At 35.5% G+C, this 27848-nt stretch overlaps 1 protein-coding gene across 5 annotated transcripts in view; it reads left to right on the top strand.

The window, feature by feature from the left end:
• The window catches only part of RYR2 (ryanodine receptor 2), a 444114-nt gene that overhangs the window by 252466 nt on the left and 163800 nt on the right, over window positions 1–27848 (top strand). For all 5 annotated transcript variants that reach the window (XM_062572155.1, XM_062572154.1, XM_062572153.1 and 2 more), the window contains 6 exons: window positions 1010–1113; window positions 5719–5802; window positions 9597–9756; window positions 14586–14733; window positions 19988–20196; window positions 22076–22250. In XM_062572155.1, the coding sequence (XP_062428139.1) occupies window positions 1010–1113; window positions 5719–5802; window positions 9597–9756; window positions 14586–14733; window positions 19988–20196; window positions 22076–22250 (880 nt within the window). The remainder of the gene's footprint in view (window positions 1–1009; window positions 1114–5718; window positions 5803–9596; window positions 9757–14585; window positions 14734–19987; window positions 20197–22075; window positions 22251–27848) is intronic.

Raw genomic sequence — 27848 nt, 5'->3', positions numbered from 1 at the left:
AGGTTTCTTATCTTTTAGTGTCCAGTTTGTTCAGTTTGGAAATTAATTAAATTTAAGTTCTAAAAATAAGTGCTAATGGAAAAACCGCATCCGCATCCTGTATTCCCCCCCCCCCCATTCTAACTTTGTATGGGAAAAAATGCTTAAAGTATGTGTAAAAATTTTCAAAGCAATATTTTATTAGTCAAGCACTCTTATAAGACAGTTTTTATAGATTGTGTTGACTGAGCTGTAGTAAGTTGAAGTTGCAAAGCTGAGAGCACTGGAATGCTCAGTTGTCCTATCCTCCATTGCAGTTCCTAACTGTGGCCGAGATTAGACCGAAGTGGTGTATAAAAAAGAGAAGGTTAAAAATATTTTTGACCAAAATTTTAAGTATATAAAATGTAAGATTTTGTAAATTAGGGTCTTTATGACTATAATATCACTATAGCGCAAGTAAATTTGTCATATATGACTGCTCAACAATTGTTTCCTGTTTGTATGCCATTGCTGTAATTTTAAGAAACACAAACATTTACTGAATTAAGGGAGAGGGTAGATTTATCCTTAATTCTGAATATCATGATTTCATGGGGTGTTTACTCAATCGTATTCTTATCAACATAGCTGTACCGATTAGATGCATATTTTTTCAGATACTATGCTGAAGATGAATTGTATACAACCTCTAAATAGAATTATTGTATATATGTCAAAACACAACATAGATTACACTATTCGTAACCTTTGTATTTTTTTTGTGGACATCCACATAATAAAGTACAGAAATCATCATGTATTCCACTTTAGAGCCGTTTTATTTGCAAATGCAAATTCTGTCTCACCTGAACTGAATGATTTTACTCTGTGAATAATTTTTTTTTAATTGAAATGCTGTTCAGTTTGAGTAATGCTGACGAGATTAGACTTAAGTAGTTTGTGCTTTGGATTGTTTTTAAATTTCAGCTGGTTTTAAAGACACATTAAATTTATTTCTTTTTATATTTTTTTATTCTTTTTCCCCCAGGTTAGAGATGACAACAAAAGACAACACCCGTGCTTAGTGGAGTTCTCAAAATTGCCAGAGCAGGAAAGAAATTATAACTTGCAGATGTCACTTGAGACGCTCAAGTAAGTTCCTGGAAATTTTAAAGCTTACAGTGAGACTTTTCTACATGATTAAAGAGTTGCAATTGTAATGCCACTTATGAAATGGCAACTCAGGGACAGTTTTCATCTAACCTAAAGGAAAGAGAAGTAGATCCAGGCTTTGAACAAACCCTTTGATTTTTTATTTGGTTTAATTATTGATAAAGCACATATTTTTTGGATGTGGTTAGTAATGGGCTTTGCTTCAAGGCTCCTTGCTCCTTTTTCTGTGTCACCATTACCTGCTGCCACAGGGGAGAACCAGGCATTCTCTCTTCTTTGTAGATGAAAAATTAGATACGTGAATGTTGTGGAAGCTCTCCAGTTGGAGTGCTATAAAATTTGAGTGGGACGTTAATGGGTATGTACAAGCAATCTAGTTATCCTTACAGAAACCCAATTCCTCAGCTCAGCTCTGTCTGTCAAGCAGGTGTGAGTTCTTCCTCTGCTGCAAATGGGAATGGAAATGTACTTAACTAAGTAATTTTTTCCGTATGTAGCATTGCCTCACCAGCATGCTAAAAATATTTCTCAGACTGACTGATGCTGTGCCCCAGAGGTATATGTGGTTCCCTGGTCACTTTTTTTTTTTTTTTTTTTTAATCTATTTTTTTCTTCTTTTAAAAATATGGTTACTTTTTCCTGTTCACAATATTGACAAAGGATGACTTTCTGCATGTGATATTATTTTTTTCTGGAAATATTTGTCCTATATTGTCCAAAAATATGCCAGGTAAACTGAGAACATATTATAGCATTTGCATTCATAATATGAGGACTTACAGCCTCGTGGCAGAACATTTGGTAGAACATTCCTCATAAAATTTCTCATAGTATTCTTTCATGCTCTGCTCCCCTGTGCTATTTACTGGTCTACCATTCACAAAGTAAACAATTACTTCACAGAAAACTTATTTGTGAACCTGAGTTCACAGTTTCTCAAGGTGTATTTTGACACTATAGATAAGCATTTAGTATTATACAGAGATAAGTTGATTAGTATCGTAAGCAAGAAAATAAGTTCAAAATTGTCTACAGCTAGATATGAGAATTTGAAGGAAAGATTTTGGGACCGTTATCGACATGACGATGTCCTTTGATTCCAGAATAGTGTCTTCCATTTCAGTTTGTGAAACTGTAAAAGATAATGTCTTCAACTTTTCCTACAGTTAGATCTTTTGGTAGATTATATACAATATGCCTCCGCCATCAGAAAAGTCATACTGTCGGTGTTAAGCATACATTCATAATGTTTCACTAAATATTGACATATTTCAGTAATCTCTACATGTTTACTGATTCAGAACCCAACACTTCTAACCTGGACAAAACCAAAAAGTTATACAATAAAACTACTTGTATAAGCTTATAAATTGTAGGTTATTTTTATTTTGATTAATTTTGCTTAACATGTGTAGAATCTTTTTGTTAAACGAATGGCGTCCAAGTCACAAAGTCTTTCTCTGGATTTCAAAATTCATATGCTTACTGAGCTCAGTTTCCATTTAGTTCTTGTATTGATCCTTGTTTTCTAAAGTATGCAGTTCTAATTTTGCAACATCTAATGTTTGGGGACTAGAACAAGAATGTCAAACTCATTTCATTTCTGAAGTGGGAAAATTAATGTGTTAATCCATTCTGTTTAATATATATTGTGGTAACATGAACTGTAAACTACCTTGACTAGTTCTATAGTTCGTAGAACCCTTGAAGCCCTTTTTCAAGGGGTGAGAAGGGAGAAGAGGGAAACAAAATGTTCTTTTAAAACTTCTTCTAATTGTATACATACCAAGTACTAAATTATTTGCAATTTGTGTTGAACTGTTCACTGTATTACTGAAGTAGTTGCAAGAGGACAAGTATAACTCTTTACTATAATTGGATTTTTTTTGTTGGTTTGTTGCCAGTTTTGCTGCCAGCTCCATTAGATGAAAGAGGCAGAAAACAAGGAAGTTCTGAGTCATATAATCTGACACAATATTTCTTTACATTATTCTGTATATTTTTCAAATTATTATGAACTATAAATGATACACTGTATGAAATGTCAAGAGTCAGGAATGAATTACCTATGAAAGTGTCATAGGATTAAAATAGGCTTGCACATTGATGCTGTTTCTGTGCATTTTTATATTTATTGTGTAGATTGGCCTTTTATTTTGTTTTGCTTGTTTTTCTGTGACTGACTCTCCCATTTGTACCTATTTACTGAGCTGTATATGCGATAATTATATGCATCAGTATTATGCTGAAGGCTGCATTCAGCTGCTTCTAGTTTTCTTCTCTAGCTTCTTGAGTACTTCAGGGCTCTTTCAGGTCCCTCCTGCATTGAGGAATCTGCTTGAGAAGTGAATGAAAGTGTGAATAAAATCTAGCTCTCAGGCCCCAGTTGCCTTTTTATCCTCCTGTGGTGCTCTCGTTTGTATTTGCACTGTCTTGGTAGAGATAATATAAGGTTCAAATCTCTGTTTTAAGATCACTTACAGTACAATAAAATTAGAGTTAGTGGAGGTCAGCTCTCTGTGCTGTTTTCCACTATTAGGTGTGTTATGCTTCTACTTATGCTGGTGATAGATGAGAGGGCTAGACAGGAATTAGGTATGGTTTATGCCAGTTAAATTTAGCTGTGTGAAGTATTCCTAGCAGGTAATATGTATTGCAAAAGGCAGACATTGCAGGTTGATTTCCTGGTATTTGACTTTTAGCACCTAGTCTAAAATTGGGATTTAGAGGGCATAACGATATGGTATACTTCATGTAGCTGGAACTAGAAATACACTCTAAGAATCTCCTTGAAGCATATGATTCACCTGTGCATAGAAATACTACTAGAGGTACAGTTTTAGACTCTAGTTCAAGAGTGGATAATATAATAAAGTAATAAATCTGTTGTTTTATTAGAGAAAACAAATCAAAACCTTATTTTCCAGCTTTCTTTCGTGGTGGGAAAATTGGGACTGGAGACCAAAGTTTACACTTCTGATTTCTTCTGCATAATCAATTTCAATCAAAGATGTAGATATCACCCTCAGATTTTGAGAAATGTTTGATCTCCAAACATCATGACTTCAGTCAGAGTTACTTCATTCTTTCAGATGTGAGATAATTTGCATTGTAGGCCATAGGAAAACTAAAAGGTCCTGGGAGGCAAAGTGGGAGAAAGGAAAGTCTGTGTGTGAAAAATGCTTTTTTTCTCTTATATCTTAGATAAGAGAAATGTGGGTTAGGCCAACAAAAAGAATGTACTAAGCTGAGAAGGAGCTACTGAAGCCGCTAAGTTTCACTACATTCAACAAGCTATATAGCAAAGGGGAGGAGCAGCAAATTGCTTCCCATGCTCTGACTTGCTTTTCACAGTTTAAACCTGCCTGTACAGTCCTCCATATTTTTACATTTTCTCTACCCCACATTTTCTCCCAGAGATTGTAAAGACTGAGAGATATTTTTGAGGACACTGTAACTTTGCCTTTTTTTTAGAGCCAGAGTGGTCTATTACCTTTGTTCAGGATTTATTTTCATTTTCCTGTTGATATTTTAGTAATGCATCTATGTTGCAAGGTAAGATTTGATAGGCAATGTTGAAACTAAATGCAAGAACAAATAATTGATTAGTAATAGATCAACTCCTGGAGATGAATGAGACTTAAGATTTATACTGTTGGATAATGTGACTCTAAAGAAAGGAAGAGGTTTAAGATAATTAGAAACCTAATTAATACTGTTGAGCCTGTTCACAAGCGTACATTCTAAGGATAAAAAGTGACATATTCTATTTTTTCGCCTAGCATCATCTTTCAAGTAAACAACATGACATGAAACGATTTTGGTATAAAGCAGTGGTGCCTCAATTCTAATAGTTAAGACAGATTTCACTGACTTTTATCAGCCTTAAAGGGAGGAAAAAACACATTCTCTTTATTATTTAGCAAGTGTCTTTGGCTAGTTAAGGGTATGAACATGTAGTTCTTTCTACATTGTATCTGAGAATAAGCTGGAGAGGAAATAAAGAGTTACGGCTGTTATGAAGACATCTGTAAATGCTGAAGGAATAACAAGTAAGAATAACTTTTAAAAGTTTGAAATGGAAAAACATGACATGACAAAATATTTTTTCAGAATGAATTTACAGTGATGCATACATTTCTATAGCATATTTCACCCTGAAGATGGTTTATGATGCCTGCTCTGCTCACTCTAAGGAATCTCCTTTGGAAAATGTTTGACCAGTATTTCGGTACAATTCATTTGTTGCTATAAATATATTTTAAGAGAAGTAAATCTTTGAACTGATGTCTCAAAGAGATGAAATAGCTGGACTGTATGATAATTCCATTTTGAAGTTGTCCACTCATACGGTTTACCTAAACAATTTAAGAACATCTTGTAGTATTTTCTTAACATCATCGATAAATGTATTACATATACGAAAAGGCTGTTGTTGACCTTTCCATATTACACTGCGTGTTATGCTGTCATTCCCATAGGTCTCGTTTGTTTTTTTTTTTGTCTCATGTCATTTGTGTATCAACTGACAACTCTGAATGTAGAAGTATTGACAGTGATTTATCACTGATTTCTGTGTTCTAGAACCCTGCTAGCATTAGGCTGCCACGTTGGAATTGCTGATGAACATGCGGAAGAAAAAGTGAAAAAAATGAAACTTCCAAAGAAGTAAGTTGAAATTCAAATTTTGTTTGTTTTTTTTTTGTTTGTTCTTTTAGGCAGTATGAATTAAGCAAGCTATGTTTTTAACAATCTAGTACTGTGTTTCTAGCTTTATTGATACTTGGGTTATACCTGCATGTGTATCTGAGTTTTCAGAAATTTTCACATACCTACAAACATTCTAGATATTTACCATCTGATATACAAAGTTTAAATTTTACGTGATTCATTGAAATTTCTGACAATCAATCCATCATTTCAAAGCTCTTTTGTAGGTACAGTATACTGCAGACACTTTTTACAGTTTTTATACATTCTTCACATTTTTACAGCAGATTTGTCAATGTATTTTGCTGTTCTGCAAATATTTAAAGAGCCTTTTAAAAGTCTTAGATGACCATATAGTGACTTGAACTGGAGAGGACTGGTACAGCTTCTTGATTTTACCCTATGAAAGAGGTGAAAAAGAGCTTTGATGGTATTGGGCAGTGGCTAATATAGTGCCCTCTGCTACCGCAGCTCTGAGACCAGCTTTTATTGCCCAGGCAAAGTACCCTTGCTGCTTTCTCAGGACCAGTGTGCTCCCAAACTGAAGAGTTTGTGAGTGTGAGCACGATTAAAAGTTATGAACTGTCCATTTGTCTAGCTCATACTTCATCAGTTTGTCTATGAGGATGTTACGAAAGACATTGTCAAAAGCCTTACTAAAGTCAGGATGTCCACTGCCCTCCCTGTGTCCACCAAGCCACTCATTTCATCACAGAAAGCTATCAGGTTGGTCAAGCACGATTGCTTGGCTTCCAGGAGTATTTGTGCCATTGACTTCCCAGGGACCAAGGTGAGGATGAGCAGCCTACAGTTCCCTGGGTCCTCTTTCTTCCCTTCTTGAAGTCAGGAGTGACATTTGCTTTCCTCTGGCCTTCGGGAACCTCCCCCAGTCACTATAACTTTTCAAAGATAATTGATAGTGGCCTTGCAATTACGTCAGTCAGCTCCCTCAAGACTCACGAGTGCATCCCATCACATTATGTAGGCTTGTGCAAGTACAGTTTGTTTAAATGTTCCCTAACCTCATCTTCCTGCACCAATGACAGGATGTGCTAGATGACCCAGGAACTGTAGGCTGCTCAGCCTCACCTTGGTCCCTGGGAAGTCAATGGCACAAATACTCCTGGAAGCCAAGCAATCGTGCTTGACCAACCTGATAGCTTTCTGTGATGAAATGAGTGGCTTGGTGGACACAGGGAGGGCAGTGGACATCCTGACTTTAGTAAGGCTTTTGACAATGTCTTTCGTAACATCCTCATAGACAAACTGATGAAGTATGAGCTAGACAAATGGATAGTGATACGAACTGAAACCTAGCTGAACTGTTGGACTCAAAGGGTTGTAATCAGCAGCATGAATTCCAGCTGGAGGCCATTCACTGGTGATGTACCCCAGAGGTCTATATGGGGTCTAATAATGTTTCATAATGTTTAACCTCTAAATAAAGATGGGCCAGAGTGCACTCTCAACAAGTTTTCAGACAATGCAAAACTGGACAGGGTTATTGATACACCGGATGGTTATGCTGCCATTCAGAGAGACCGGGGCAGGCTGGGAAAATGGGCACTGGACAGAATAGGTTTTGTTTTTTCAGGTTATCAGTGTAGCTTCATTGGGCACTCAAACGGTACATTTTTTGTGGCTGAGTTCTATTTAAAGGTACATAAATCCAGGCCACATAGCCAAACTACTGCTGGAGATAACTCAAAATTAGGAGAAAATTATAAGTGACCATGGTGATTTTCTTTTAGCCCTTGAGCTTGTAATATGACTGTGAGATAATTTTTTTATTACTACCAGCAGAAATAGATTTTCCCCACTTGGAGAGCAACATACCTGTTACTAACTTTTTTGTCAATGTAAGCTGTTTTTTACACCCCTATGGTATATGAAGGACAGTGCAGAGATCTCTGAAGTACCTCCAGAAGTAGGAGTAACTAGTATGACATACTTCCCTTCTGCTAATTTGTCCTACTGTCTTGATTTTTAATTCAAGCTAGTATCTCTACATTGCATTTCAGTATACCACTTTTCTCACTTGCAACCAGCTTTGATTTCCTTAGTATCAGGTAATGTTGCCTCAGACATGCACATCTTAACTCAGCTGAGTTAGTGTTACAGGTGTTCAGTGGCACTGTTTCTGGACCTCATCTCCTTCTAGAATCAAAGGTAACTGAAAAGATAAATATTGATGCACAAGTGAAAGCACAAGACTTGGAAACCAAGAACTGTAAATTCAGTTCTGGATTCTGAACAGACTTCCTTTGAAATCCTTGGAAAATTATGTAAGGTACCCTCAACCATGATGTAAGGACACCAGCCATTCCTACTGGCTTCATTTTGGGATCATACAGAAAATAAATTCTTAATTTCTTCTGTCTAAATATTCATTCTTATAAAGGTTATAATTGTTTTTTCCTACTTTGCTTTTTGGTTACTTTTTCTACTTTTGGGCCCTGATGGGTTACACCCATGAGTGCTGAGGTTGCTGGTTGATGTCATTGCAATGCCACTCTCAATCATCTTTGAAAGGTCACAGCAATAAGGAGAGGTGCCTGAGGACTGAAAGAAAGTAAATGTCACTCCAGCCTTCAAAAAGGGCAAGAAGGAGCCAGGGAACTAAAGGCCAGTCAGCCTTCCCTCTGTCCCTGGAAACGTGATGGAGCAGCTGATGCTGGATACCATTTCCAAGCTCATGAAGCTCAAGAAGGTGCTGAGGAGTAGTCAGCATAGATTCACAAAGGGAAAATCATATTTAACCAACCTGATAGCCTTCTATGATGGAAGGACTGGCTGGGGAGAGCAGTGGATGTTGTCTACCCTGGCTTCAGCAAGGCTTTTGACTGTCTCCCATAACATCCTCATAGCCAAGATTGTGAAGTGTGCGATAGAGGAATACTGAGGTGGGTTGAAAAGCAGCTGAATGGCAGAGCTCAGGGCGTTGTGATCAGTGAGACAAAGTCTAGTTAGTTTACTTTAAAATACAAAAAGCAGCAGGCATCACTTGAATGTAATCCTCATCTCCTGTACTTTCCAAGAAATTTTGCAACTTTACTGTGCCTGTCTTCTTAACTCTGTTTTTTTCCTCCCTAAGATTTCAAAATACTAAGACATAAATTTTGTGTTTGTGCCTGTCCTTCAGAGTTTTGACATCACAGCCACATTAGTAACAAGTTGGGGAGTAGCATATTTTTAAGTGATACTGTTGTGCCAGAAATTTACCTTTCCTAATATAGTATCACCCAGCAAAGAAGCTTACCCCTAAGACTTGAAGGGTAGCTAAGAGATGAGATATTATAAATACAAATGTATATTAGATAGACATCATACGTGATCTTGAGTAAACCATATGGCTTGTTCTGTCTCTCACGTCCCTGTCTATAATAGGAAGAAAATATTTTCTTCCATCAGTAGGACATAAATAAAACAATTATTGTGATGTGCTCAAAGGCAATAACAACAATGTTCATGTAAGTATTTAAATAGATAATATCTTAATCTATATCTACTAAGATATTTATTTTTAGTTTAGATCATTTTGTGTCACATTTGTTACTAGCTGCATCATCCCATCCAGATACAGTTAGCTTGAAGCAAAGATGAATGTCAGTGTGTGGTATTCTTTGTGCCTAAAGACAATTTATTTATATAGAAATATTACATACATATGTCTTTGTCATTTGTTTCCTTTGCAATTTCTATTAAAATTTTCTCACTGAAAAGTAACTGCAAGTTCTGTGGGTTTTTGACAGTTACCAGTTGTCAAGTGGATACAAACCGGCTCCCATGGATCTGAGTTTTGTCAAACTGACCCCCTCTCAAGAGGCTATGGTGGATAAGCTAGCAGAGAATGCTCACAACGTGTGGGCCAGGGACCGTATCAGGCAAGGCTGGACATATGGTATCCAGCAGGTAAGTGCTAGCTTCAGTCACTTGAAAAAGTAGTTATCTATTGAGGTATTTCACAGTTAAATGGAGATAATGAGGATGCAAAAGCCAGGATGAAGCAGCTAAATGAATGCTAGTCTGTCAGTCAGTCGAGAGGACAAAATATTTAATTAAAGTAATCCTTCATTTAAGTCTTCTAGCAATGTGAGACTCCTCTTTTATAAGCAGTATTAAAAAAAAACAAAACTGTTCATGCATTCTTGTCCGCTGTCTAAATCTCAGGGTGAGAAAATTGTATGCTATTTGCAGGAAGTGTCTGGGAAGCTAATATCCTCTAGTATCTTAGGAAATGTAAACATTGACTTTCAGTAGGGGAATTATTTACAGTCCTGGAAATTGAATAATTTTGTTTATCCGGTAAAATCAGAGTGTAAACTTCTGGTAATAGTTTGCTAACGTTTCAGTTCTGGCAGAGGCCACTTCTAACTGCAGATAGAAAGGTCTCCAAGTTCCATTGCTACATGAGCATTTTTGCTTCAGTGAATAGCAGTGCTTGTGATGCCTGCCACAATGTGTGGAAAGCAGTAAAAACTAAGAGTGATGGATTGTCAACAGCAAAACTCAAGATCTCTGTTTTCTTCGTAAAAAATTATAACCGATGGATATACAGTAAGCCTAATACATAATTTTTCAAGACAGCTACTATATCAATTCTCCATGGGGTCATATTCTAACTAATTTTGGGAAAATTCAAGCCCACAACCATATGCAATGAATAAAATTTCTTAGACCTTGAGGCCAGGTTAACCTATTCTGTACATTTTAGGGGATTTTATTGTGCTTTCCAGTACTAATGACTTTGGAAACTTGAAATGATAGGTTATACTAAAGATGAGCTTCCATGATAAAGGCAAAAAAGCTAGACCTCTAGATAACAGTTTAGGTTTATATAGCTAATACAGTTTAAGTTCACAGTATGTTTGTTGCACACTTGGACATCTTTCCTGATGGTGCAAAAGAAACTAAGAAAGCATCAGCAAAACGTGGCATCTGTCTTTCTCACCAAATACGTGCTGCAGGACATTTGGTTTGTGGTCATTATTTAACAGTCTTAGTTATGAGAACAGAGTAAGTTCAAATGTGAGTGTCTTTCAGATACTTCTCATAGTCCATGTTTCTATTGGCCAAGCTTTTCATATCTTTCTTTTTGATATGTATACATTTTGAAATCTTTTTATTCCTTATATTCTGGTGATTTGTGCTGTTCCTGATCTTAGCTGAGCTTTAGGAAGGCCTAGCGGTGTATCGATTTGCAATTTTGCATTCAGAGCACTGTAAACTATGTTGTTGTTTATCATTTTGGATATCTTTTAGAGATTTACATGAGGATTTGTGTTTTGTGCTGAATTACCTCTGAAGGTAGAACTTCGTTACACTCCATATCTCTTAATAGGGTCTTCTTTCCAAGCTGCTCGTACAATTTAGCTGTGGTACTCTATGCTGCTGTAGACAGTATGGATGCTTGTCTTGTTTCTTTCTCTACTTTTATATACATGTTCTATAGGTGCAATTTCTATTAGTGCAGTTACCTATGACACATGCTCACTGAATACGCTGTTTTGCATCTTCCAGTATCTTTCCTCTTTGAATTATTTTGCAGCTGCATTATTCCCTCAAATAGAAGTTTTAAAATGCTCTTTGATTGTTGGCTTGTATAGCATTTTTCCATAGTTCTTTTCTCTTATTCTTGCGGGCTGTATTTGGTTACTATCATTTTTAGCCTATTACCTATTTCAAATCCATGTATCTGTACAAATAAATACATATGTGTTAATGCCCATAATTCTTTGTCTGTTGTTTGCTGTAGTACAGCAATTTCCATAGAACATGTTGATAGTTCTATGTTCTATGTTTTAGAACTATGTTATAGTTCTAAAAACATAATGCTGTTTTTTCGTGGTTAGGCTTTCTTATGTTACACTTTTCTTATGTCCCATAAATAACTCCAATTCTGAATGACTAATGGAGTGTTGGTATTTCATTAAATAAAGTTGAAGTTGTATAGTAAGATATATAGGAATATTTTCTTTCTTTCTTTTTTTTCTTATCTGGCATTGCTCATTGTATAGAGTTTTGCTTTATTCCTAGTAATAGGAAACATTCAGAATTTAGAGACCATTATCAACAAATGCTGTAGTCTGAAGTCAAAACCAAAGAATTATATAAACTTTGTATGTGCTATTCAGCTGAAACCATTTGAAAAAGAATCTTGTCAAAAAGTTTAAGTTTCTTTTCTTCTGGAGAAAATCTACTTTTTTTTTCTTTTTTTTTTTCTTTCTTTCAAATTACTTGGTGAACACGTAGTTACCAGGCAAACTCTATACAAAATGCAGTCTCCGGTGAAGTATTAGATTGCTGAACTTGGAAAGTTTTAGCAAAAAAATTAACAAATTAGGCTGAGTTTTTCTTCTTTTAACACTCTACAAAACAATAACTTGTCTGTAGGGAATAGGAAGAATTGCCTATGTACAAATTGCAGAGGTACTCAGTAAAAATTATGACTCTCAGCTAATCAATTTTCTTGTTGACTTGATTACATCCATGCAAAGCTCAGTCATTATATAGGATCATTTTCTTGATTAGCTACACTTAAACCACAGAGATCCAAAAGATAAGTAGAAAGGTTTGTGATCAGTATAGCAATACCAGTTCTTAGTTCAACAGCAAGTAGAAAGTTCAAAACTACAGATAGACAAATCATAGAAAAAAAGAACAAAATTATTTAAAATAAGACTCATATTCGCACATTCTTGATTTGGTGAAAAAGGTTACAATGCTAAATAAAATTAGACCTAAGGAAACGTTTCTGTAAAATTGAATTCGTTAGTTACTCATGATTTTTTTTATGTTTTTTTCCTCAATTTAGCTTTATCTTTTAGCATTTGAAAAAGTACTAGTATTTCGTTACAGTACATTGTTGTCATACTGATTACCAGTAAGTTAATGTACGTTAACAGTTGCTAATGTACATAGCAGTTGCTATGGCAGTTACCAGGGCTTTATTGTAACTGTAGTCTACTTTGTGGATAAGAAGTTACATAACTGTTATTCCAAATTTATGATACATATTCTTCTGGAGGTGGCATGTGTCACAGGAAACTATATCTCCTGCTATGTCCATTACAATACAAATAATTAAACCCCGATGTGTCATCTCTGATCTTAATGTGAATATTTTTAGACTAAAGATCTAGTAATTCCTTACAATATTTACTGCAATGTTTGAATTTCCATTCTGTTTTGGAAACAGTCCTTTTCCACATCTACCAAATATCAGATTATTTTTAGAATTTAAAGTGTTTTGAAGAATTATGGAGAGAATTCGCTCAACATGGTCTTTATGTTGGCAGTGTAACTGCTCTTGCTATTGAGCATAACAAGAGCTGATAAGGTATAGTACTTTGTTTGCCCAGCAATGCATTATTTTTATCTTCTTGATGTGTGTCTAGTATACAGGTAATGTCTGTCCTGTAATATTTCTTTTCCTAGAAGGAAATTCACTGATGGGAGCAGATTTCATCAGGCTTTGGTTAAATTACTGTCCTTTAATGTTTGCTTGCCGTAATGAGCCAGAAGGCAGATAGCCATGTCTCTAAACATTAACAGGACAATAGGAGACACCTGCAAGTGCTTTTGAGGATGAATTTGCCATTTCTTTTCTGGCTGCGAAGATAGGTAGAATGAAAACTTCATGCAGTCATAAAATTAGAACGATAATGCAATAAAAGAAGCAAGATACTTTCAGTGTCGGCACTGTTTTCTGAAATAATAGGCATTATTTTCTCTTTTATGTTTAACCAATAATAAAAGCATCTCGACATCTTTTCTGTTTGTATCCAAGAAAATAGGAAATATTTTTGATATGTCCAGCCTTTAATTAGAAAACAAACAAGCAAGCAAGCAATTAGGAAGTATAGGGACATTTCTTCGAATGGTTTCTCTCACTGCCAACAGATGCTTGCAGAATGTGAGAAGATGTAGACGAGCAACCAATTCTATTTGTCACTACAAATATTGTAAGTCATAAGTAATCCAGTTAAGCAACACTTTCAGTTAAGATAATGTTGCATTCTGGGAAAATCTAATCAATGTTGTGTTAATAAAACTGAAGAACAAAATTTAAATCTTAACCAACACTTTAATTTCAATAGGGTATATTTAATTACCAATTACAAAAATTCTGCAGGACATTAAGGACCTTCATCATGCTCCTGTTAAAAAAGTCCTTGATTTTAGAAAACACGTGTTTTGAATACTTAACATCGGAAGTCTTGCATACATTATCTATTTTATTATTTATTTATTCATTAGTATTATGAGTGTTTATTAATATTTTTATTAGTATTTTATATTGTTCTTTATACATTTTGTTCTATAATTTAAAAATAACATTTATTTGTATTGTGGCAATGTCTGACCTTTAGTCATGTACCCAATTGCTGCTATGGTAGCTGCTTCATAAACAGTGAACAAAAGATAATCCCTTTTTCAAGAACTTTACAGTTGAAATCTTTGCATTTGTCTTTGTTCTTGTTGTTTATATTGGTGTAATTTAATGGAAGAGCTTAAGCTACACTGTTTTCTGTTTTGCATTTATTTGCTTTTTGACTAAATTCAATTTTATTACTTATTTCAAGAACATTAGAACATCTTAGAATCCTTGCTGTATTTACAGTTACATGATTTCATTTAGTTTAAGTCATAATTTTTATAGTGTCTTTATAGCCTAGTCTTATTTTTAAGAAAAAAAACATGCTTTCTAAAATTGTTTTGTTTTTTCTATATTTATGTAGGATGTGAAAAATCGACGAAATCCTCGCCTTGTCCCTTATGCCCTTTTGGATGATCGGACCAAGAAGTCAAACAAAGATAGTCTCCGGGAAGCAGTCCGCACCCTTCTTGGCTATGGTTACAACCTAGAGGCTCCTGATCAGGATCATGGTACTTGATTATATTTTTGTTCCTCAAGAAACTTGTTTCCTTTCACTAAGATTTATTGGTCCATTAAAACTATCTGAATAGGTATAGTGCCTCAAAAGCTGATAGGCCTTTTCTCCGTTTTGTGGTCTTATATTACCCTTTAATCTTAGTTTGTCTATTGTTTCCTTTTCTTGTCTGGTAGCCTCACATGAGGCATTTTAAAATGTAAAAATTGGTTTCATTTGCTGTCAGTGATGCAGTTTCTCTGTGTTTTATACCTTTTTTTTTACCGTTCATTTTGTTTCATATAAAAGATGAACAAAAATTAAAAGTTTAAACAACCGAAATTAAAATTGTGATTTTTTTTTTACAATGTAAATACAAAAGAAAATTGTAAATACAAATAGAAAATCAAGAAAGCGTATTTATAATCTTACTCAATATAAAATCTTATGCCAATAAATAAAAGGTATGGTTATATTTTAAATGTGCATATAAACATCTGCAATTCCCCAAGCTAAAATGAAATTTTTAATTAAAAAAATTTTTGCTTAGTACTATCTTTGTCATTTCAAGATGGAGAACAACACTGCTAAGAAAAAGATCATATGTAAACATAGTAAACACCAATATTATAATCCTACAATTTTAACTTTAAATAATGAAGGATGCTGTAGTTAGAGTACAATCTCATATTTAAACCATTAAAGCTAGAAGATTGGATTTTTGAAGACAAATGCATAGAAACAAAATTCCTATGAATGTCAAACTCTAAATCTATAAAATGAGATAGTTATTCAGAGCATTTAAGCTTCCTTAACTTTTTCTGATCTTGGAAGTTGCACTCACTGTAAAAAGAAAATTTTAACTGTCTTCTTACATTTTTTTTGTATGAATTTACATAATTGACAGATTAAATATTTTACTGTTACCTCAGGCAGTATTTTCAGAATATATATACTCTGACTTTGTGACATCTTAATAAGAAAAGAAAAATAAAACTATATAAACTTCTAATATACAAATTTTAAAGAAGCAGTATACAACATTCAGCTCAGGAACTACAGAATATAAAAAGGTAGGAAAGTAGAAGGAATCAGCAGAGATAATGTAGAAATAAAATAGATTCTCTTACAGATTGTGACTTTTTAAACAACAGTTTTTTTGTCATGCTGGGATCAAGTCATAAGAATGAGCAGGAGAGTTTTCTCAATACTGTGCTGCGCAGTGTTCATTCTGGAGTACTAACTGCATGAATTGCAAGGACAGGGTAACATTTGTATGTGAAATGTACCCCCTCAGTAACCACATGCTGCAAACGTTCTTAGAAGTGCAGAAATATGGAAGAGTCAAATCAAACTTGAAATTTATAATCTCAGTAAAGTGTGGATAATCTGAGAAATGCATCTAGACATTATGATTCTTCTTCCTGCTTTAAATAAGTGATAGAATTCTTAAATTTAGACCTCTTCAGGCCACAGAGTTTCAGTAAAGAGTTTCTGCAGCAGACCTAACTCCTATCCAAAATGTGCACATATGCAGGGAATCTTCCATTTTCAATTTCTTTTCCAAAACAGATATGTGCTCTGATCCTCAGGATTTATGAGAGGCTACTGTAAAGTTACACTTTTACATATGAGACATCACTGATACCATGAGTATTATTAAAGCTGGATTCCTGAACAGGCAAAATAATCTATTTCCTATGAGGTGGATTGTGTTGGTGGCAAAAAGCTATGATCTTACTATAAAGCTTGCCTGTACCTAGTCCTGGAGAGTTGAAGGCTGGTGCATAATCTTCTGCTTTATGCAGAAGATCTTCTGCTTCCCTCCCACTGTGGGAAGGAGATGCTGCAGAAGAGACTGTAGCTTCTGCTTGGTTCTGAGGAGGTGGATTGGCTGGTTCAGGAGGTTCTTGTGCAACTGTTCGGTAGGGTAGGGTGAAAGGGAGCATGCTCTTTTTCCATAATCTCCCCCAAATCTCAGTGAGCCACATTAATCCTCTTTGTTTATTTACAGCTCTGACTCCCCTCAAAAAGATGCCCCTGCCTTCCTCTAAGAAAGAACTACTATAAAATTTTATTTTTTTTCTGCAGATTCAGAGGACCCTTGAGCTGGTTCTGTTTATGGAATTACCAGTGAAATGAATATATTTGCAACGGAAAGGTGTCATCAATCCTGTTGCAAAATTCCTAGGGAACTGGGACTTGTACAGGAGTGTCCCACAAACTGGTCTTCCATAAGCAGAAACTGCCGTTGCATTCAACAACAGATTTTTTACTCATTTTAGGGATTTAATTTTACAGCTTGTGAGGCTCTCAAGTGTTCTAGATGTGTAAATTATATTGTGAGGATCTTCTTTCATCAGCCAAAATCTTTACTGTTATTAAAGGATTTAGAGCCCTCTAGTGGTGTTTTGCTTCTTAGTTCATGAATTTTATTTTAATCTTGATTGACAAAGGTGTAGCTTAATTTTTATGCTATATTATTATTATTATTAGCAGTAGCAGCTGTATTTTAGGAATTGCTTAGACTCTAGATAGCCAATGAATACTTAGTTCCTGTGATTTGTGGTAGTTCATTTCTAGCATAGTAGTAGAACTGAGGGAATTTTTAAACTGTTTTTAAGGCACAGACCAGCATGGTTTTTAAGGTCCATCCAATTATACAGACCAGCAAAGAGAGAAAATACCACTGATAAAGAATTACATGGTGGAGAGTCCAGAGCTTCCCTGAGCCTGGAGCAACTGAAGACAAGGGTTCGGAGGCGTGGGAAGTGGCAGTGAGCTCTGAGGGGCATGATTGTGCAGGCTCTTCGAGAGAAGAGTGGAAATGTGGACCTTGATGTGGCCAAGCATATTAAAGATAAAGGGAAAGATTCTTCACGTCGTCTAAGCGATAGACAACTAGGTGCAGACGCAATCCACAGTTTGGAGAGCAAAATTTAAGCTTATGAGAGACACAGAAAAGTAATTCCTCCTCAGGAGTTACTGTGGCCATCCTGGAATATTGAATTTTCATGGGTTGAGCAGGTCTTACAAACTTGTGGAGAAAGATCCAGAATGCCTTAGGAATTCTTCTTCCTTATCTGGAAAAGGGAAAACAGAAAACAGAGTCAGAAAGTGATTCCTGGGTTGTAGGATTTGATTGGTGGACAAGAAAAATTGTATAAAATATCAGGGAATAAAGTAGTTGAGAAAACTTAGGGAAGAAAGACCGATGGTTTGATTCAGCATCACTTCTTGTGCCTTTTGAAATGATTTTCGTCTTTGTAAAACGTGATCTAGTCATTTTTAGCCCCCTTGGGGGCATGGTTTGAATTGATAGTAAGGTCTTGGAAAAAAAAGTCAGAAACAGCTAGATTGTAGGACTACATCATTAAGAGACACATGTCGGGAGCAGCGAGGGAGTGCTGCAAGCGCTCCATTAACAGGGTGCACTTGAAGCTATTTCAGAAGAAGATACGAAAGGCAGCTCAGTGGATGAAACTGGCTGTGTGCTGTTGTGGGAAGGCGGAAGAGGAGGGGAACCCAGTCTAAGGGTCGGGAGAAAATTAGAAAGGATAGGATAAGAAATGTTAAAAAGTATGGCAGGAATGACCATCGCAAAAGCACCAAGTAGGCTTAATACCATAACCTGTGGTATTCAAGTATGAGTAAAAGTGTTTGAGATCCTTTTCCATAGATGGGGGTAGATGGAAGCCAGGTAGCTGTAGCTGAATCACTAAAGATAGTTTTTCTAGACAATATGTTCAGTGCACTGAGAGAAAGAGGAGAAGTAGAGAAATAGGCCAGGCTAAGATTACATTTTATCTATAAAAATATTGATTTTTACCTCATTATTCTTTCATGGGGGAGGAATATCTGTGATTACTTTCTGGAAGGACTAAGTTTAGTGTATGACTTCTGGTCGGTATTCCTGAATAGTGCTTCAGGCTAAGACCCTCCTTTGAAACTCACAATGCAACCATGTTGGTCTTTGAGAAAAGACATTATCTACTTAGCAATGTGTAGAATTTTAACTTAAAAGGCTCTTAAAATGACTTGTTATGACTCACTTGCCATTACAGTCGGGAGAATTTTAGCATAAAGCACAGCAAACTGCGATCAGATAAACATTTGTGATCGTGTTACAGATACTTAAGAAAATTCCTCGGTGGCTGTGAAAGTTTTCATTTTCATGCAGCTTTTTGTATTTTATGTTACACTCCATTGTACTCGATAAGAATTGTGAACAAGCTCATTTTCTTCCTCTCAGCTGAGAAACAGTAACTCTGAAGGGAGAAGTGGCAGCTTTTAAACCGCTCCATGCAATCACGTGCTCCGCGGTGTGCCTGCCGTCCCGTCAGTTAGAGACAGGGGAGCAGGGAACGGTCAATACAGTTCAAATCTGGCCTGTTTAGAATTCTAGTATCTCACTATCTAGTAATATTTTTGAAATAGTACCTTTGTTGTGACTTTATTTTCCTTTTTTCTTGAACCGTAATATACAGAAATTGCCCTTAGCACTACTTACTTTTGTTTTTTAACATCTTTTTAATCTTTTTTTTTTTTTTTCGGACTTTCTGCCCTTTGCCTTGACCACAGTTAATATGTTTTTACTGATACAGGAGTATGATTACTTTGGGGTTATGGTTTTTTTTGTTGTTTTTTTTTTTTTTTTTGTTTCAGCTTCATGCCAAGGCCACTTGCTTTTATCATTCTTCATCTCGATTTTCTGTTGGTTCTGCAAAAACATCTAAATTACAACCATCCTTTTTTCATTATTTATTACAGTAAACAAGTGAATTGATTACAGTCTCTAAGCAAAGCAAGTTTCTCATAGTTGGGGAAACTTTTGTCAAGACAAACATTCATGTTTTATGGTGGTTAGAACATGGTTCTGTTTTTTGTGGGGAGGGATTTTTTTTTTTTTTTAATGTCTGAGCACCCAATTCACTTTTCTTTCTGAAATCTCTTGTTAACTGGCCAAAGGAATACTATGTGAAAATCTATAGGCCATATTTTGAAGAAGGATAGGCAGTCTTTTCTGCCATATGAATCTGTGATGAACATATTATTTTCCATTGTGCTTCTAAGATATCACCACTACTGTTTAGTTGCTTTACTAATGTGATATTAGGTCTTCAGTTCTTCAAAGTCATTACTAAATGCTGCTTCCTAGTATTTTTCAGCATGCTTTAAAAGACAGGGCTGTGTTATTGCCTTTGATTTTCATTGCTTTCATTTTGTCAGTGGTTGAATACAGACATTTTTGTTTTTTAAATACCTCACAGCAACAAGACTCGACATGTGCAGTGGGATAATAGAAAAATTCAGGATCTTCCGCACAGAAAAGACTTACGCAGTGAGGGCTGGGAAGTGGTACTTCGAGTTTGAGGCAGTCACTGCAGGAGACATGAGAGTTGGCTGGACCAGGCCAGGTTGTTTGCCAGATCAAGAACTTGGCTCAGATGAAGAAGCTTTTGTTTTTGATGGCTTTAAGGTTTGTATATATTTCTCCGTAATAATATGAGTGCCTACAAACACTTTTGCTCCTTTTTCTCTCTGCCATTGCCTCAACCTAATTGCCTGCTGTTCTTTGTTTTTTTTTTTTTTTTTGAAGTTGTTTGTCTGCCTCTTTGAGGACCAGAATGAAATAGGAAAGAAAATAGCAATGCCTAAGATATAGATTAATGTTACTTGAGAAATTAATTAGAAGTTTGGGGCATTTGTATAATTCTTTTCATAGCTTCATAGCATTTATATAGTGCATATAAAGCATTGAAAAACTCAGTGACATAGCCAGGTTCAAAATACTGACAGAACTGTGTTTAACTGTGAATCATTTCCTTAATTTTTTACTCTGCTGTTCTCTGTATGAGAAGTGCCATTAGGGAATGAATATGATTAACATTATTAACAGTAACTAATTGAGGCAAACTTTGATTTTGTGGGAATGTAAAGGTTAATAAGAGTATACCTATGTTTTCATGGAAATCTTTATAGTTTAGAATGTAGTATGATAACACCAGTAATTTTGATCTAATTTCAGTCTATGTGAAACAATGACAGATGAATTTAGCAGTAATATATAGGAAAACAAAACATTTTATATGTCACTGATTTTTATAACAGTAGATTAAAATGACTCGTTAGAACTCTTTATTTTAGTTTAAAGGCATGTAAAGCCACTATCTAAACTGTAATTGCTATTAAGGCTACTGATGACTCATGTCTTAATGAAAATGTTTACCGTATGTTCCTTGTATCTGAGGTTGGAATTAATTTCCCTCATTACTATTTGACAGGAATCAATAGGATTCTTGACTATTCCTATTCAGATCAAGCTTCTTGGCTGTTTCTTATTCATATTTTTGGATTAGTATCAGTCTTGTATTACACAATCTGAGATGGCTTAAAAGGATGACTGAAAAAAGCTCTTTCTTGTAAAATCTCTGTGGAACTATTAAAGTTCCACATCTTTGCTAGAATAACTGGGTAGTAGTTTGCCTTTTGAATCCGTTTTTTTGACCTTGAGTTCTTAATCCACAAAGCTATTTTGTTTTCTTTGATTTTGGCAGGTTCTCTCCTTGACTGGAGAAAAGCTCAAGCTTTTTAATTTTCAGGAGAGGCAGCAAGGTGAATTTGTTTTTTAGGATTTTGAGAAAGGATACAGAGGATAAAAATCTAATTCTAATGCAGTATATGAATAGGGAAACTCTTTGTTATGAACACGACTTTATTTTATGTATATTATAAAAAGCCAAAGCCCTGCAGTCTTTGACTTGAAGGTCAGTCATAAAAAGCGTTAATCATGCCCCCCTTTATTCTGGAATCTCTCAGAAACTCAGAGTGCTCATCCTGTCCACAACAATTCTATTCTTTCCAAGATCTGTTTCATTTATTTTATATACAACATATTTAGAATTATACTTGAAGAAACAATAAAGTTTGTTTGAAAGCAATGAATTTATAGGCTACAAGATTAAATGAAAACAATTGCTTTAAAAATATTTGCAAAGCAGCTATTTAACATTGCAATTGATAGCATATTATTTTCATAATAAGCCTTTTATAGAGCTTCTTCATAAAAATAAGCCATGCTCTTACTTGTTACTAAAGTGTTGAAATAGCAATTTTCTTCACTTGGCAACATTTTACAATACTGGTATGAGGAGTGTTTGCAGAAATCTCATTGTTAAATTTCCATTTTCAGAGTCAACTTACAGTGCTTACAGAAATTGTTTTGGAATGATATGCTATGGAAGTGGTAATTTTAGTATCATGCTAATTTAAGGGGTTAATTATTAGCTGTACCACTGAAAGGGAGAGGAACACATGCATTGTCATGATTATTTGAAATTCTTTGAAATCCCTTTCAGGCACAGCGGTGGCATCAGGGTAATGAGCATTTTGGACGCTCCTGGTTGGCAGGAGACGTCGTTGGTTGTATGGTCGACATGAATGAACACACTATGATGTTCACCTTGAATGGTGAAATCCTGCTGGATGACTCAGGTTCGGAACTTGCATTCAAGGACTTTGAGGTTGGTGATGGTAAGTACTGTAATATATTGTGCTGTTAACTTGCTGTTGTTGTCCGTTTGTTATATGTATTGTGTGTGTTGTCTTCCCTATAATGTGGTGGGCCTTTTTCCTTTTCTCTTTCTTTTCTTTCTTTCTGAGTGAAAGAGTGAGTGAGTATGTAGCTTTGGGTGGCCAAAATGTCTTGGTGTAACTTTAAATATGTTGGGCAATATGTGTTGTTATAACGTGTTCTTAGGAGTTTTAGAACAATATGAGATGGACACATTAAGATTAGTAGCAGTTTTATGTGTGTACAGTGTATGGCTGGTCATTAGTTTCTTTGGTGCTCATAAGTTGAGTACAATTTTCTTGCTCTACTTTGTACTCCTGCCAGAAATACTTTGTTATGGACTGCAGTCATGGAACTTCAGCAGTGCGGTAGCTCTAAGTGGAGTAGAAGCTGGAGCAATATTCTACTCCTGACAGAAGTACTTAGTTTGTTAGGGACTGTTGTCCAGGATGATATGATACATTGAATTCCTTTCCTATTTCCAAAGAGAGAGTCTGAGGCATCTAGTATATAAACAGCAGTCTCTCTTTTCGTATATATTCTCCTATGATCTCTGTTGTTCCAAGCATAGGAAACTTATGTGCTTATTACTTCTGTATCTGGAGGAAAGACTCACTGTAGTAGTTTCTGTCATTAGCAAATATATTTTAAAAAAATATTCTAAATGGTAAGAATATACAAATATGTGTAAATAAAAGATTTTTGCTCCACTAAACTTTGTGGATATCTCATGCAGTAACCAGTTGTCTGTTTATCCACAGCAGTACTTGAGCCTTTCTTTTTCCATGGCCATACAGGCACTGCATGTGGGCCAGGAGCTTTCTGTATTGACTCTGATATAAAACTGTAGTTTCTGCTGGAGAAGTCTATTTTCCTCCTAAAGCCCATTAGCTGGGTTTGTACCTACACAGGTCCCTGTGTCTCCCGTCTAACATTTAGACATGTTCTAGTTTGCTATCCATAAGGCTATCAAACATAGTACATGTTCCTTCCTTAACCAAAATTGATGTGTTAGACCTAAACTCTCAGTCTCCTCAGCAACAAGAATTCAAACTATTTTTGATTCTGAGTGCATGATAAGTTCTAATTGGCCATGAGGAATTAGTTCATTTCCTCTGAAGGAAAAGCAAATATTGGCTATAGGTTTTTTGAGTAATTCAAAGTATGCTGCTTGTTAAGAAAAATGTAGCTGTGCTTGTTGATATATGTGTGTATACACATGCCTTTAAACGAAGATAAAACATCTAGTCTTAAGTCTTCCATCACGTGACAGTGTTTCTATTGATTTGTTCTTACACATTGCATAATTTGATTTCATTTTTTATTTCTTTTCTAGAAGGGGTATATATATACATATATGCAATTCATAATATAATCTTGGCTTACTGGTAATAATGATCTTATCCCTCAATAAGACATAAATAGAAACTAATGTATTCAGCAAACACAAAAAAATTTGCTTCTCTGTGTTCTTGTTCATAACATCCTCCAACACAATTAGTGTTTTGATTTTTGAAAGGCGAGTTGACATACTACCAGCATAGCAGGAAAGAGCCATTAGGGTTCAGTGGCTCCAGTCAGCATGTTATATGATAAATTATGATAACTTTCTAGGTTGCAGTGGTGAATCCACAGTAATTAATTGAAGACACAGTCCCTTTTTTGCATTTCCCTGTTGTTCTCTGTATTGCAACAGAGAAGACTTGCGATAAGTTCGAACTATACAGAAAAGAAAATTGCTTTAAACTCCACTAGGAGCTTTTTAATTGATTTAAGTGGACATTACATTAAGTTTTGCAATGCTGAATTTCTGTTCTTCCTGCTTTGTGTTATGGACCTATAACAACTATTCATTTTGGAGCAATGCTCTGAGACACAAGGTTGTTGAATTAAGAACAAACTTATGGGGCCTTGAAAATAAATTATTTTAAATTTTGTTTACTTTTTTCTCAATTGCTTTGTAAATTCATGTTATACTCTTAATGTTTATTGAGGAATATCCAGCACATTTGTATATACTATAAAAAATATACAAAGAATACCAACAGAAAGCTTGGATGCTCACCATGAACTAAAAAGGACATGTTTCTCCCTGTATGCCATAGAGATACAAATTGACAGACGGATATATGCCTCTCAAAGTGTGTTATTGGGTTTACCTAATCCTTAAAAAGAAGTTATGTTTTGCTTTCTTTGGCAGTGAATTTATTAAGAAAATTAACACTGTCAAATTTCTTTCTGTGAACTGTAGGACTCCCCCCCTCCCTCCATAGCCTGCAACTAATTCCTTGTCCCTTGCCCTGTTCAGTTAGTATCCAGCATTTGGAAGGGAGGCACGCTGCATGTAAAGAAGAGGCAAGGACTTTTTTTATGGTGAACTTCACAGCAGCCTTCTGTGACAAGGATTTCATAGTTAGGTGTCAGGGATTTTGCAAGTATCAGTCTTTGTGACCCCTTTTTACAGGGATGTGGTTGGGATTGTGATTCCATAGCTGTTAACATTTAATGTATGCTTCAGAAGGTCACTGTATCATAAATTTGTAGAAGTGTTAATCAAAATTTTTTTCAAATTAGAGTACCCAGGAGGGGGTTTAAGCGAGCTCTAAGCTTTTGTTTCTGCTCTGGGAGGAGAGATGGTAACAGATCCAGATGTAACAAAGTTAGTGTTTATGTAGATCTAAACTGGTAGAGTAAGTTTAGTTCCTGTTGCTGTGGCAGTGTTGGTCCAGCTTTTGGAACCCTAAAGCAGGCTTTAGTTTACAACAAACTCACACACTATGAGATTGCCAGATACTTGAGGCAGTTCTGGGAAGAGAATTGGGGACTGTTGTTGTTCCTCTCATGAGTTCCAACACAGACAGCACAGCTGAGGATGAGATGTCTGGGCAACTTGAAGCAGATTTTGTGTTTAAAAAGTATCCAAGGATTTGCACTGATCCAACGACTGGACCACGTAATTAGGATAGCATATAGCAGCGGTGGATGGCCGAGTGTAGGCTGATCCTGCTAATGGCCTTTGGAGAAGCTGGTGCCACGTTTACAGTTCTGCATGCCCTATAGTGGTATACAGTGGTTGTAATGTGGTCCAGAAGCTGGCCACAGCTACGTTTTGTGGAAGATTTGTGTCTTATCCGCATGAATTTCTGTGTTTCGGAATTCTGTATAGCAGAGTAACGGGTAGAGATACTGGGTAGTTATTGTAAGTTAATGCACTCAGGATAGGGACAGACACCAATTACCAGTGGCTTAGTGTCTAAACTTGGACATACACTTTAAGAAGAATCTTTGCTGTGGGCCTGTTTGAGGTTCCAAAATGATTCTATACTGTAGAGTATTTTTGTTTATAAATTTGTTTTATGGTTAGAAATTTACATACTTATGTGCATATAGGTACATTAAAGGTTGAGAAATATATAGATAACCTAAAATTTTCTAACTATTGAAATGTAAAAAAATATATATTTTTAATTATTTTTAGGTTGATATTTTGTGTCTTATACATCAAATATCGAAGTTCAATCTTTTGAGCAGCAGTAGATGCAAAATAGTATTTTTGGGTTACGGATCTCTATTCCCATAAGACATGGGAAAGATGACTCTTTTACCTATTAATTAGGTTGTTGAATCTTAACTACTTCACTTCCATCTACATTTCAGAATATTTTACCTTTCAGAAGTGCTTTGAAAGAAGAAATTCTATTTTCTCTTCTTCCACCGTACTAGAAGAATTAGGAAATTCTTGATTTGATTTAAAATAAGATAACTGCTGCCAGCTCTCTAGCCTCATGCCTGTTACTTCATTGCCTGCAGATCTTCTAAAATACTATGGTAACATGCTGACGGAAAAGGATACCGGAATGGCTCAGTGTTAGTGGTATAGAACATAAAATCATCCTAGTATAACTGGGCAACAGCTCTAATTTTTTAGGAATTATAATCCCATAAATGGATGAGAAATTCTGAGAGGAATTTGAGTTTCATGAGATTCTGAAGACAGGCTATTTGACCACTACTTTGATTTCAAAGTTGATGAAAGTACAGTGTTGTATTTTTCATGGTACTTGTTTCCAATGACAGAATCAGATATAAACAGATCTCTGTCAAGTCCAAAACAACTAAAATACTAGTTTCATGTTTGACATGGAGCTCTAAGACCTTGGTAACTATGTCATAGACTTAATGTCAATGTCAAGTGTTTCAGAATTTTTACAATATCCCTTTAATTTAATTTAATAATTTAATTAAGTTTTTTAGTATCATGTGTATAGAAAAGAACTTGCCTTTGGAATAAGACCTGCTATTCTGATTTCAAAGGCAGATACTCCTTGATCTGAGATTTAGTATCTCCAGATCAATATTTATAAATAAAATGAGCATTTCATAAAAGGTTCATTATATGGAGTGTGTATGTATATATGTGTGTCCATACAAGCACACGTATACTCAAATACGACATTCGTAGCGCTTTTGTTTTTTAGGCTGACTTTGGTTTTGTTAATAGCTCCTACTTAAGGGCGCTGAGACCTTTCTGCATGTCACTTGTCAGTGAACTGTTGGCATGTCATGTGCTGCTGCAAAAAGCAGCTTTTCACTTTAGGAAAAAAAAGATTTGTCTGAGCCCTTTGGTCTGCTTTGAAGAATATAGTCTGACTATAGATCAGTCCTGCAGTTTTAATTTACTTACGAACAATAAAGAGGGAATATGGCTGTATACCAATTTACTATCAAGGCTCATGAGCTATGTCTTGTATTATGGGGCCACAAGAGGATATGCAACATAATTGCATATTATTATGCACTTGTATAAAAGAAATTTAATACTGTAGATATGAAATGTTCATGCTTTATATTCATATATGAAGATATGCACTTTGCAACCCAAGTTTTGTTTTGTCAAAGTATGCTCTCTCTGAGCATCAGTTTTACTGTTTGTACTGAATATTTGATAAATTGCATCACAGAGCTCATCCTATATTCTCAAAAGTGGGGAACATTATAAAAAATATTGCTGTCCTACCTTTTGCCACAAGTGACGGACGATGTTACTTTTTGTGATGGTACTGTTTTTACCTGTCTTGCTATTTCATAAAATAAAAGATTTGCTACACAGTCCCATTATGCACCTGTAGATTAAGAATGAGGCCATGGGTAAATCATCATCTTATGCAGCCTTCGGTGTGCAAAGGTTACAAATGATCTGCAAAATATCGTATCTAATATGACTGAATACCTGTATATGGAAAGGTGTTGAAAGTTGATTTGTATTCCATAGCAAAACATGCACCTGCCTTACCAGCACACTCCTTACTGTCTTTTAAAAACAGTGTGAAAGGTAGATGTGGTATCTTTCCCAAATAGGGAATAATCCTGAACAACCTTAATGACATTTGAGTAGTCTGTCAAATCTGTCAATTGAGTAGTCAAATCAGGGCAAAGTCCCGGAGAGGAAAGCAGTGCTTCCACACAGAAGATTGGTACTATTATTTATATTCTATTCATACAGAAGAGCAGTTACTGTATAGCAATGATTACTTGCAGGAGTTAGTTACCTGTACAAT

This window comes from Rhea pennata, chromosome 3, assembly GCF_028389875.1.
Source record: "Rhea pennata isolate bPtePen1 chromosome 3, bPtePen1.pri, whole genome shotgun sequence".
NCBI lineage: Eukaryota > Metazoa > Chordata > Aves > Rheiformes > Rheidae > Rhea > Rhea pennata.
This window is presented reverse-complemented; position numbering and strand designations above follow the sequence as displayed.